Raw genomic sequence first — 14019 nt, 5'->3', positions numbered from 1 at the left:
GGACAATTGAAAAAACCCCTCCAGGTTTCCAGAAGAGGAAGGAGTGGTGTCATATTAGAATAATAATTAACGAACAAAGCTGGGGTGTGTGTGGAAGGGAATGAGGGGGACAGCAGAGGGAGAGGAACAACATCTCAGGTGATCAGTCTTTGAAATTAGCCACCATCTGTTGAAAAGGTTATTCTTTAACACATTGTGTAACTTTTTACTTGTTTTCAATTTTGCCTCAAGCGGTAAACTTCATTTCATAATGGTATTTTGTTTCTTTTATTCACATATCTTTTAAGTTAGTGAGATGAACAACTTTGTTATTGGTTTGAATATTTGAGGTAAAGTTTCATTTATCTTTATATACTGCCTTTTCTTTGAAAGGAAATAGATTTTCTAATTTGTGGCCTCTGGACTTAAGAAAATGTGTGTAGCCTTTTCTTTCTGAGTAGTCAAAGACTGTCTAGTGATTGACTCTTCATTGCCATCATTCTTTTAAAAATAAAGACCTACTTGAAGTTATTATAAGTGCATGTACATGTGTTATTTACCTTTGGATTTAAATGGTAATCTGGATCTGCATTGATACAAAGAAATTTAAGGTGAAAATAATCTTTTAAAGAATTATTTATCAAACATATTTCTAGTTTCATGTATTTGTGTGCAGTAGACACAGTTGTTGGAGAAGGCAATGGTACCCCACTCCAGTACTCTTGCCTGGAAAATCCCATGGATGGAGGAGTCTGGTAGGCTACAGTCCATGGGGTCGCTAACAGTCAGATATGACTGAGCAACTTCATTTTCACTTTTCACTTTCATGCATTGGAGAAGGAAATGGCAACCCACTCCAGTACTCTTGCCTGGAGAATCCCAGGGATGGGGGAGCCTGGTGGGCTGCCGTCTATGGGGTTGCACAGAGTCGGACATGACTGAAGTGACTTAGCAGTGACTTACAGACACAGTTGTACAACAGTTGGGCAATGATGGTTAACTGTTAAGGTGGTGTTTTGTAGGACAGAATGCTTGGCTACTTCACGTTTTCTGCCGATTGTTCCTATGTAAAGATAATGTGCTGTGGAGAAAAAAATGGTTATCCAGTTTGTTGAATAGCTTGACAACTGTACTTGCAGTCACCCAGGCCCAAGCCTCACATATATAAGGGAGCCTACAGTGAACATATCTAGCAGGTGAATGTAAAAGTAAATGTGTCTTTATTTTTTACTTTCCCACCCAAAGGGGTCAATCTGACCATCTTCAGTTATGAACTTAAATATGAAAGATGCTAAGAATTTGTTATTTTCTAAGTGCTAATAACATGCTAAATCTTTTTGCTTATGTATGTACTGTATTTTTCTGAACAAAAATTTTCCCTAGTGTTTAAAAAAATTTTGTTGTGAGTATATTCTCATTCATAAAAGTATGTAACAGAAAAGATAATTGAGGTCATACATCTCACATGTGTTATAAACAAAGATATCAAAACAATTGATTATCAACTTTCAGAGATCCAAGGTATAAATATAATTTAGCAAGTTAAAATCAATGTCACACACATCTGCTACTACCTTATGGCTTTGATCCCCAAGCTGGGTATATGACTTTACTGTGGCTCTGCTCTGAATCTTCTTGAATTGTCTTCTTTGGCTCAATACTCTATTTTAATTTACTGGCTTTTGAATGAATATTTTGGGAGACAGTTAATCCTAGCTTGACTTTGGAATTTATCTCAGCATTACTGGTCCTAACTGTAGCCCCACTCAACCTTTCCTCTTTAATTCATGGTTGCCAATTTGACACTCTGTTTCAGACATTATTTTCTTTTTTTTTTCCAGTTTTATTGAAAAATAATTGACGTACATCCCTGTATAAGCTTAAGGCATGCAGAATGATGGCTTGATTTATATATCTCAAGAAATGATTACCACAATAGGTCCAGCTAACATCCATCTGCTCATATAGATACAAAAAAAAAAAAAAAGAAAGAAGAAAAGAGAGGAAAATAATTACTCCTAGTGATGGGAATACTTAGAATTTACTTTCTTAATAACTTTCCTATATATCATACAGCAGTGGTAGCTATAGTCATGTTGTACATTACATCCCTGCTGCTACTGCTAAGTCACTTCAGTCGTGTCCGACTCTGTACAACCCCTTAGACGGCAGCCCACCAGGCTCCACCATCCCTGGGATTCTCCAGGCAAGAACACTGGAGTGGGTTGCCATTTCCTTCTCCAATGCATGAAAGTGAAAAGTGAAAGTGAAGTCGCTCAATGGTGTCCGACTCTTTACGACCCCATGGACTGCAGCCCACCAGGCTTCTCTGTCCATGGGATTTTCCAGGCAAGAGTAATGCAGTGGGTTGCCATTGCCTTCTCCAACATTATATCCCTACTACTTACTTATCTTATAACTGGAAGTTTGTACCTTTTGACCACATAGCTCTAATTTCCCACCCCTCCTTCCCCTACCTCTGGTAAACACTAGTCTGATCTCTTTTTTGAGGAACTTGGTATTTCAGCTTTGTCTTTTTTTTTTTTTTAAGACTCCACATAAAGTGAGATAGTAAAATATTTGTCATTCACTGTCTCATTTTCAATTCTGACTGCCCAATTCTCTTTGTCTGAGAAACTGACTAAATTAAACCATGAAAAATAGATTCAATTTTCACATATTAGAATTTAAGAAACTGTAGTCTAGAAAGAGTATTTGGGTAAATAATGGATTAATGATTAGACTTCAACCCAAGTCTCTAAACTCTCAACCCTGTCCTCTTTCCTGTATATTGAATGCCTCATTATATTGCCTTTAAATACATGTAATTGAAATGAGGTTTGGGAACATCAATTGTGATATTTAGGAAGAAATATTAAAAACAAGACTCCAAACAATAGTGTGAGAATTTTTTTTTTCAGTGAGTAGCTCAGCTGGATACTAGTAACAGAGATCTATTTCACTGAAATTTTGAAAGTTCCTCTGTTGTATGAATGTACTTTATCTCAAACTTTGAAGTCCTATAACACAATAGTTATTGTCTACAACTGATTTACTCAGTTTCTCAGATAAAGAGAATTGGGCAGTGAGAACTGAAAATAAGACAGAGAAAGTCAGATACTTTATTATCTCACTTAATTGTGGAATCTAAAAAAAAAAATAATAATAACCGGAAAACCAAGCTCATTGAAAAAGAGATCTGACTAGTGGTTACTGGTTATTATCCTAACCAAACATGTTAAAACTTTTTAAATATAACACACACACATATATATGCACACACACACACACACAAGTACACACCTACTCATGCAAATGAAGACTTTGCTAAACTTCAGTTTAGTTCAGTTCTGTCGCTCAGTGGAGTCTGACTGTTTGCAGCCCCATGGACTGCAGCATGCCAGTCTTCCATGTCCTACCAACTCCCAGAGCTTGCTCAGACTTATGTCCACTGAGTCAGTGATGCCATCCAAACATCTCATCCTCTGTCATCCCTTCTCCTCTTGCCTTCAATCTTTCCCAGCATCAGGGTCTTTTCCAATGAGTCAGTTTTTCAAATCAGGTGACCAAAATATTGGAACTTCAGCATCAGTCCTTCCAATTAATAGTTAGACTGATTTCCTTTAGGACTGACTTCTTTGATCTCCTTGCAGTCCAAGGGAATCTCAAAAGTCTTCTCCAAAATCATTGTTCAAAGGCGTCAATTCTTCAATGCTCAGCTTTCTTTATGGTCTAACTCTCACATCCATACATGACTACTGGAAAAACCATAGCTTTGAATAGATGGACCTGTGTCAGCACAGTAATGTCTCTGCTTCTTAATATGGTGTCTAGGTTGGTCACAGGTTTTCTACCAAATAGCAAATGTCTTTTAATTTCATGGCTGCAATCACCATCTGCAGTGGTTTTTGAGCCCAAAATAAATAGTCTCTAAATGTTTCCATTGTTTCCCCATCTCTTTGCCATGAAGTGATGGGACCAGATGCCATGATGTTTGTTTATTTTAATGTTGAGTTTTAAGCCAGCTTTTTCACTCTCCTCTTTCTCTTTCAACAAGAGGCTCCTCTGTCCCTCTTCACTTTCTGCCATAAGGGTGGTGGCATCTGCATATCTAACGTCATTGATATTTCCCCCGGAAATCTTGATTCCAGCTTGTGCTTCATCCAGCCTGGAATTTCACATATTCTCTGAGAATAATTTAAAGAAGCAAGGTGACAATATACAGACTTGACATACTCCTTTCCCAATTTGGAACCAGTCCATTATTCCATGTTGGGTTTTAAATGTTGGTTGTTTTCCTGCATAAAGTTTTCTCAGGAGGCAGGTCAGGTGGTCTGGTATTCTCCTTACTTACAGAATTTTCCACAATTTGTTGTGCTCTACACAGACAAAGGCATTGGCATAGTCAATAAAGCAGAAATAGATGTTTTTTTTTGGAACTCTTGTTTTTTCAACGACCCAGTGGATATTGGCAATTTGATCTCTGGTTCCTCTGCCTTTTCTAAATCCAGCTTGAAAATCTAGATGTTCTCAGTTCATGTCCTGTTGAAGCCTCACTTGGAGAATTTTAACATTACTTTGCTAACATGTGTGATGAGTGCAATTGTGTGGTAGTTTGGACGTTCTTTGGCATTGCCTTTCTTTGGGATTGGAATGAAAAATGACCTGTGGCCACTACTGATATTTTCAAATTTGCTGGCATATTGAGTGTGGTACTTTAACAGCATCATCATTTAGGATTTGAAGAAGCTCAGCTGGTATACCATCACCTCCACTAGCTTTGTCTGTAGTGATGCTTCCTAAGGCCCACTTGACTTCATATTCCAGGATGTCTGGCCCTAGGTCAGTGATCACAGCACCATGGTTATCTGAGTCATGAAGATCTTTTTTGTATAGTTCTTCTGTGCATTCTCCCCACCTTTTCTTAATGTCTTCTGCTTCTCTTAGGTCCATGCCATTTCTGTCCCTTAGTGTGTCAATCTTTGCATGAAATGTTCCCTTGGTATCTCTAATTTTCTTGAAGAGATATCTAACCTTCCCATTCTATTGTATTTCTCTATTTCCTTGCATTGATCACTGAGGAAGGCTTTCTTATTTCTCCTTGCTTTTCTTTGGAACTCTGCACTCAGATGGGTATTTCTTTCCTTTTCTCCTTTGCCTTTAGCATCTCTTCTTAACTCAGCTATTTTTAAGGCCTCCTCAGACAACCATTTTGCCTTTTTACATTTCTTTTTCTTGGGGGTGGTCCTGATCACTGCCTCCAGTACAAAGTCATGAGCCTCTGTCCATAGTTCTTCAGGCACTCTATCAGATCTAATCCCTTGAATCTATTTGTACTTCCACTGTATTATGGTAAGGGATTTGATTTAGATCATATGTGAATGGTTGAGCTTCCCTGATAGCTCAGTTGATAAAGAATCTGCCTGCAATGCAGGAGGCCCTTGTTTGTTTCCTGGGTTGGGAAGATCTGCTGGAGAAGGGATAGTCTTCTTCAGTATCCACTCCAGTATTCTTGGGCATCCCTTGTGGCTCAACTGGTAAAGAAACCACCTGCAATACGGAAGACCTGGGTTCAATCCCTGGGTTGGAAAGATCCCCTTGAGAAGAGAAAGGCTACTCACTCCTGTATTCTGGCCTGGAGAATTCCATGGACTCTCCATAGGGTCCATAGGGTCGAAAAGAGATGGACATGAGTGAGCTACTTTCACTTTCACTTTCATACCTGAATGGTCTAGTGCTTTTCCCTACTTCCTTCAATTTAAGTCTGAATTTTGCAATGAGCTCATGATCTCAGCCACAGTCGGCTCTGGTCTTGTTTTTGCTGACTGTATAGAGCTTCTCCATTTTTGGCTGCAAAGAATATAATTAATCTGATTTCGGTATTGACCATCTGGTGATGTCCATGTGTAGAGTCATGTCTTGCATTGTTGGAAGAGGGTGTTTGCTATGAGTGGTGTGTTCTCTTGGCAAAACTCTGTTAGCATTTCCCCTGTTTCATTTTGCACTCCAAGAACAAATTTGCCTGTTACTCAAGGTATCTCTTGACTTAGGCATCCTCAAAATCCCACTAGGGAGCTAATTGGTCACATAACATTATCTTACTCTTTATTAAGGTATTATTGAAAGACATTTTAGTTCCCAGCAGGGCCATTCTGTTTCTTAATATAAACCAAATGCTCACTGATACTTCACCTCAGGATATTTTCTATTCATATAAGAATTAAATGAGTATTACTGGACCAAAGTATCAGAATACATTGTATAATAAATGAAATGCATGCAAATATAAGGACATTTTGAAAGGATCTCAAGGTACAAAGATGAAGGAAATTTATCCACAGTATTAACATTATAATTGATATGTTATAACTACATTTTACTCATAATCAAATGAAAATGATTGCTCATTTCTTTCAACTTTACACAATTTCAATGCCTAATAAATACTGATTAATGAATGACAGAAATATTCTGTTTTCTTATTTTTTCATGAAAACTAAATCCAATTAAATTCAAACTATATGAACATATTAATTTTATAGACTGGACAAAATAAAATAAGTTTTACATGGCAACTTAATTATAAATTATTTATTTTCTCTACCAGGTTTTGGAGATATAATTGACATTGACGTTTAAGACTAAGTTAAAGGCACACAGCACAATGATTTGAATTATGTTGTGCAATAAGAAATTTTCCTTTACCCATCTAGATTCTTCCAGCTGGTCTAAAGAAGTAAAACATCATAAGACAAATTAACCAAAAAAAAAAAAAAATCAAAGTTTAAAAACATGAACATATGGCTGAAACCCTCAACTTAAATACCATCTTTAACTAAAGACAAAAGAGGATGTCATGGATAGTATTTGAGAATTCAAAGGAAAGCAAAGTGGTTCATATAAAGACGGAAAAGGAAATGTTTGGTAAATGGGCCATGTAGACAATAGGACACAGAACTGTCTTAGATCTCTAGGCTCTGCTGTGTTTTCCCCACCACAACTAGCCATATTCTTTGTAGATATCTCTGGTGATAGCTCTATTGGGGAATAAGCCCTTTACCTAAAATTTTTAGGCAGTTAGGAGCAAGGTCAAAGTTTCTTCCTGAGACTTTTGGGCCTAGATTTTTTTTTTCCCCAGCTTGAAATAATCTACATGCCAAAGAAACATTTTGGGGTGGCAAGTTTTTTTCTCTTACACTTACATACATCATGAAATGATAACCATGATAAATTTAGCAAACATCTATCATCTCATATAGAGACAAAATAAAAGCGAAATAATATTTTTTTCCTTGTGATGAGAACTCTTAGGATTTACTCTCAACATCTTTCATATACAACATGACTAATGTACATTACATTCCTATACTTATTTATTCTGTAACTAGAATTATGCACCTTTTGACCATGTTCATCCAACCCCCCACCAACCTCTGGTAGCCACAGTTCTTATCTCTTTTTCTATGAGTTTGTTTGTTTGTCTTTTGAAGTATACTTGGCCTACAACACTGTTTGTCTCTGGTGCACAACATAGTGACTAGATATTTATGTATATTATAAAATGATCACAAGTCTAGTTACCATCTGTCATCCTAAAAAGATATTACATTACTATCACCTATATTCTCCACACTGTACATTTCATCCCTTTGACTTCACCTTTATTTTAAACTGGAAGTTTGTACTACTTAATCTCCCACACCTATTTCATTCATTCCCTGACCACCTCCCCTCTATCATATTATTTTTTGACATCTTACTATATCATCAACTCAATGGATATGAATTTGAGCAAGCTCTGGTAGATGGTAAAGGACAAGAAAGCCTGGCATGCTGCAGTCTTCAGGGTCACAAAGAGTTGGACATGACTGAGCGACTTAACAAATACTACTATATCATCAACCATCATATCACTCTCCTATGACAACTATTATGAGCTTTCCAATCATAAGTTTATAGTTTTACAAAGGAAATATTGTTTTAAAGATCTAAAAATCCTAAGGCACATCTAACTTCAGGTACTTCTCATTTTTTTCCCTCAAATATCTTGTTCTTTCTGCATCTTTGTTTTCCTCTGTCTATTTATGCCAATTTTCCTCATTCTCGGTATATAACATAACCACAAGCATCTTTATGTTTGTATCTTACTAGCTTTGTAACCTCAGTGGAAAAGGATTTCTCATTATCAGTAGTTCTAGATAACATTTCAGATTTAGCTCTTAAATGTAATTTTGTTCACATGCTCATGCTTTGACCAATTACCATAACCAATTTGAGACATGCTGATTGGACATGGCTGCATCATATGTCCTTTCCTTTAGCCATGGTAGTGAATTCAGCTAAACCTAAACCAACTGGACTAATGCTGTAGAATGAGTTTTTCCACCATGAAAATCAGGATGCTATTAGCACAAGTTGTTACAGAGACACTAAGCAAGCAAAAATAAAATTTACTACTTGTTCTCAAAATATACCAAAACATCTTAATCAGTATCATATTTTTTACATTAAAAAAATGAAAACTCTATTTACAGCTTGTGTCAGTTATCCTTTCTGAGATTAATTCCATATTTCCACCCCTACCCCAAAATTGTGGCCACAGTTGCCCAAATAATCCGAGGTCTTTCAAGTCTACTTTTTCTGACAGAGCCTTTCTCTACCAACACATAACTGCCATCTTCCAGCTATAGAAACTAATAACTATATTTAAAGATTCAGATTTAAATATAATACCTCTGTGAAATGCCCCTAAATAATTGTTGCACAATTCTCTGTACTTATACAGTAAAGCATATATAAATCTATTCTAAAATATATTGTATTGTGATAGTTTCTAGATGGTGTTTCCCACTCACTTGGGAGTACAAACTGCCCCAACAATTGACATATCTCTAGAGCTAGGACAATAACTGACTCAGTTTATGTTGGATGGATTAATTATTAAATAAGTCAAATTAAATAATCTCAAATTCAGTAGCCAGTCTTTACATGAATACTTTGAATGAAAAACTTAAACAAGTGTTAAGTGGGGCTGGTAGTATTAACAAGTCCAGAAAATTGTAGAGATCTCCTTCAGGTAGCATTACAAATAAGCGTTAGTTTATTTTCACCAATAAATACAGCCATCCGGGTTGCACTAAGACACATGGAACAAAATCAGCAAAGTTGGTACTCAATACAGCAGGTAAAATAACTATCACGGATCCATTTTTTAAAGTTCCTGTGATAATCTGGCTAGTTTCATTTGCAAGAGACACAAGGACAAAAACGAAACTGAATGCTTTTGTGGAGAAGAAATTCCCTGGATGAGCAGAAAAGCCTGCTCAAGTTTTGGTGTTTTCTGTTTGTTTCAAACAGGATTGAGGGGTCATATAATCAAGACGAAGCCATTAAGAGTTAAAAGGGAGAGGACACACTGAAGAGATTCAACTAAGACCCTGGGGAATTATCAAAAATTGTGAATTACTTTCTTAATGAGAGTCTACGATCTGAGGAATTCACGAGGAGAAAAGGGAGTGGTCCCTCGGCACCTGAAAATGAGAAATGCTACATTTAATGAGGCTGACTTTGGCATGGCATTTTGAAGCAGGTTGTCATATAAAATGTAGCGAATGAAAATGCGTTCTGAAAGCCTGAGAATAGGCTGCGGCCGGGCCGGGTGGGGGCAGGGGGCGAGAGGTTAAGGATGATGCTTGGTACATTATAAACCCTCAGAAACATTGACTGCTTTTGAATGAAATGAAACCCAACCTGAATCCAGTCTCTACTCATTTACATAAGGAAGACAATGGATGCCTAGGCAACGCCTAAGCAAGTTATGAGGTAGAGGCGGATCTCAATTATTGCCTCACCAGAGGCTACAGAGCTGAGGTGCAATAGCGGAGTAGCGGAGCAGCGGGGAACCTAGGTGGACCATCATCCGACTGAGTGTGTTCCGGTCACTCTCGGGCAGAAGTAGAAGCTGAAGATTACTTGACTGCCGTTTTTGCGTTTCAGCACTAAGTCGTGAAATTCAGATAATTTTCCAGCTGTTCATCGAGATGGAAAGCTCAGATTCCGATGATGAAGAAGACAGAGTTTCGGTCCGACACAGAGGTCAGACAGACCGATTGGCTCGAGAAGATGATTACTACCGATTCGTAAGTGATCTGAGTGAAGAAGATTACATACTTATGAGGGACAACAATTTGCTCGGCCCCCTAGGTGAAAGTACGGAAGAAGAGTTGCAGAAGAGGCTTCAAATAATGAAAGAAAACCTACAACAAAACTCAGATGAAAATACAGGTATATTTCTCTTTGAGGGGAATAGGATGAGATGAAAAAGGAACTTCATGATGCTAAATAATCACTTCATAATAGTAAATATACAGAAGAGGCATAAATTACTTGGTAAGGAACTTCGCATAAAAAAAAGAACTGACATTTACTTGATTTGCAGTGAGAATGCCAGAGTAGGTTTTTTTTTTTTTTTTTTTTTCCTGATTCACATTTGGTTTGTTTTAATTGGGAAACAGTATATGAAGTAGACCACTGGTTTTTGTTTGTTTTATGGTTGTGTACCTCAATGGAAAGTCCGTCCTATGTCCTAAATTAGTTTCTTTATGAAAGTGAAAGTCTCTCAGTTGTGTCAGACTCTTTGCAACCCCATGGACTATACAGTCCATGGAATTCTCCAGGCCAGAATACTGGAGTGGAGGGGATCTTTGCAACCCAGGGATGGAACCCAGGTCTCCCGCTTTGTAGGCGGATTCTTTACCAGTTGAGCCTCAAGGGAAGCCCAAGAATACTGGAGTGGGTAACCTATCCCTTCTCCAGTGTAGATCTTCCCAAACTGAACAGGGATCTCCTGCATTGCAGGCAGACTCTTTACCAACTGAGTTATGAGGGAAACCCTCTCTATCCATATAGATGTGTTAAAAAAAAAAAGGCAAAAATAAATATTTTATATTCTAATAAAGTAGTTCTCAACTGGGGACAGTTTTGCTCTCCCCCACCCCAAAAGACATTTGACAATAGCTGGAGATATTTTTGGTTGTCACAGAAGGAGGCATGGGTGTTACTAGCATCTAATGGGCAGAGACCAGGGATGCTGCCAAATATGACACAATGCACAGGGTAGCTCCCCAAAATAATAATTGCCCAGTGCCAAAATGTAAATAGTTCTAAGGCTGAGAAACCCTGCTGGAACCTCAGATCTGGTGCCTTCTCTCCCAGTGTAAAATAGAGGATTTTACTATCTAATGAAGAGGATACTATAATACTTTGGTTCCAGAATATGGTCTTATATGTGCCACACTAGGTTCAGTTTATTCATTTGATCTGACTTTCAGCTTAATGCCAATTAAAAATCTTGGTAATATAAAGAAGTATTCAAAATTCAAATACTTTTAATCCTATAAACTTTGTTTATATTTGGGCAATAATCTTGTATTTTAAAACAACTTATACATTATCAAAAGCATATAACAGCCCAGGCGTAGTAATATTGGAGATTAATGAGAATTAGACAATAATATCAATTGAATTAAAATACTAGCCCTGTACCTTAACTGGTGTTTACTTGGTTTAACTGTTTTGGTGTTTTGACAGTGGACTGAAAATAAATGTTGTCTCTTGACATTCCTCCCACAGTGGGCTGTGTATATGATGAAATATCGAAAAACAAACTTCCTTCAGATACCCTTTGTAAAAAACTCTAAATTTACCTGGGATTAGTGTACTCTTTTTCAGATGGAATTGAAACTTCCCTGCTTTTGCTAATGAATCTAGATAATAAAGCTTTTAAAATATTAACTCTGTAAATGTGAAATCAGTTGAAAACATCTGAGTGTTTAAGTTCTCATTTTTGTTTGCTTTTTAAACAAAGTTTCGGAGTGCTATTTTATGATCATTCCATTTTTGGTAGTTCTTTTATGGCCTCTCTCCCCCTCCTTTTTTTAATTAACAGATAGAGGAGATGCTTCAGATGATGTGTCTAGTGAGGACTCTCCACTAGACTGGCTTACCACTTCCGGACAAACTGAAAATGTGACAAGTGAACAAAAAGAAAATCAGTCTTGGAGAGAAGAGACCCCAATTAGTGCTAACAGTGATGAGCTCAGATTCAGCTTAGAAATAAATCTTGACCTTGATGATGAAAATTCAAATCCAGAGAACGAATGTGTAGCATCTGCAAAATTTCCCAGAAGAGAAGATACGGAAGACAGCCAAAGGCAAGTGGAAAATCCACAATCTGAGTCACTATTTATAAGACCATCTACATCAGAACAAGATGCAATGGAAACATTAATGGAAGTCCCACCAACTAGAAGTCAGAGAAAAGCAAAATGTATGAGCCCAATCTATCGGAGAACCAGAGCAAGGACTGACAGTTCGCCACCTCCACATTCACTGTGGGAAATTTTTCAAAGAATTAATGAAGGTATACCATCTCAGACTTTTAAACAACCTCTCATAAGTGAGAATGATATATTTTCTAGAACTGGGCATGAAGGAGCATTGAGACAGCAAATGCCTGGACATGAGTTGCAAAATAGGGGTCTTATTGAAACTTCTAGAACTAGGAATGTTGTTCATGGAGAATGTTATTCAGACACAACGTGCAGTAGTGAATCTTTGGAAGTGAGGGAAACAAATCCAACCACACCCTTCAATCTTGAAGTAGGACGAGTTCCTTGTCCAGTTCATTGTCGAGCATGTTCTCAGAGAGACAGCAGAGTTAGTAGTACTCAGTTAACATCTGACTCACCAAACAACACTACAACTTCAGAAAGTGAGCAAGAAGAACCGAAGCCAATGTTTTCACATTCTGACGAGGCTAATGAGAGTGCTTATGTCAATACCATCAGAAATCCTATTCACAGAATTTTAAATACTAGCTTAAGTGATACAATATCTGTTCCAACTCAGAGTACATTATGGCAGACAATGACAGGATTTAGTAGCTCAAGTAATCTTATGGACAGTGGCAGTAATTTAGAGCATAGTGTCTCACCTCCAAGTGAAAACACGGAAAGGGCAGAGTCACCAAATGAAAGAAATGGACCTAGTGGTAGTAGTTATAGACCTAGTTCTGCTTCAAATGCTAGCTATGATCCTGATTCAAGTTTCACACTGATTTCAGGTTCAGTCCCCAATTATATATCTAGCTCTGATTCTACTCCTATGTCCAGTTCTAGCTCAAGTGATGAAGATTCAGAAATTAGCTCACACGTGTTTGAAGACAGTGAAGAAAGAAGCTTATCAACAGGCTTATCAGAGACCAGGCAAGAAGGTAGACGAATGACCCCAATAATATTTGATGATAGTGACTCTTGGTCCTCCCTTAATCTGGATCAGTTTTTCCTCCAGAATGAAGATGACCCATACGAACCAACAGGACTTACCAAAGCACAGATTGACAACTTGGCTTTAAGATCTTTTGGAGAGAATGAAGCATTTAAAGCCTGTAGCATTTGTATCACAGAGTACACCACAGGCAACACACTACGCATCCTACCTTGCTCCCATGAATATCATGATCACTGCATTGATCACTGGCTGGCTGGGCACACAACCTGTCCTATTTGTCGTGGGCCAGTAGTGGATCCCTCTGAGGCAGATAATTCTATGTGAGATGTGAATTCTCAGATATCTAAAATGTTAGTGATGGACAATAGTCAGCTGCCTCATGTCCACTTTTAGAGCTATTTATGTTTAAACATAACAATCTGAATCTATATGGAACAATCTGAACTGAATTACTTGTTCCTGAAGAAATTACTGGGCTTTCCCCAATTTCTGTTTCATAATAAAAGGAAATATTAAAAAGTCAAAAAGTGTTGTTCTATTTGACAATAAAAATGAATTACACACCATAGCAGTGCACTGAATTTCAATAGAAAATTAGTATGTGCACTGAGTTGGGATATTCCTGATGCCATGAGTGAAATGTTCTAGTATGATATAATCAATTCAGATAGATCCTAGTAGTATTTTCTAGTCATATAAATCCCAGATATCGCTTGGCCCTGTTCAATCCTGGTTGTGTATGCAAAGAAA

The 14019-nt window shown here is 37.5% G+C and overlaps 1 protein-coding gene across 1 annotated transcript; it reads left to right on the top strand.

Annotated features, from left to right (window-relative positions):
* Positions 1 to 9983: 9983 nt before the first annotated feature.
* Positions 9984 to 13593, top strand: LOC120882357 (E3 ubiquitin-protein ligase RLIM-like). The gene is made up of 2 exons (XM_040266331.1): positions 9984 to 10263; positions 11927 to 13593. The coding sequence occupies exons 1-2, from the start codon at positions 10020 to 10022 to the stop codon at positions 13591 to 13593; spliced, it is 1911 nt and encodes a 636-aa protein (XP_040122265.1). The 5' UTR covers positions 9984 to 10019.
* The last annotated feature ends 426 nt before the right edge of the window (positions 13594 to 14019 follow it).

The sequence above is a fragment of the Oryx dammah genome, unplaced genomic scaffold (genome assembly GCF_014754425.2).
Source record: "Oryx dammah isolate SB20612 unplaced genomic scaffold, SCBI_Odam_1.1 HiC_scaffold_23, whole genome shotgun sequence".
NCBI classification, from domain to species: domain Eukaryota; kingdom Metazoa; phylum Chordata; class Mammalia; order Artiodactyla; family Bovidae; genus Oryx; species Oryx dammah.
Note: the sequence above shows the minus strand (reverse complement) of the source record. Positions and strands in the feature narration are given on the sequence as shown.

Excerpts from the sequence above, each read along its gene's own strand:
- LOC120882357 (XM_040266331.1), top strand. The coding sequence starts at position 10,020 with ATGGAAAGCTCAGATTCCGATGATGAAGAAGACAGAGTTTCGGTCCGA. Across the intron at positions 10,264-11,926 it reads AAACTCAGATGAAAATACAG|ATAGAGGAGATGCTTCAGAT; the intron begins GTATATTTCTCT and ends TTTAATTAACAG.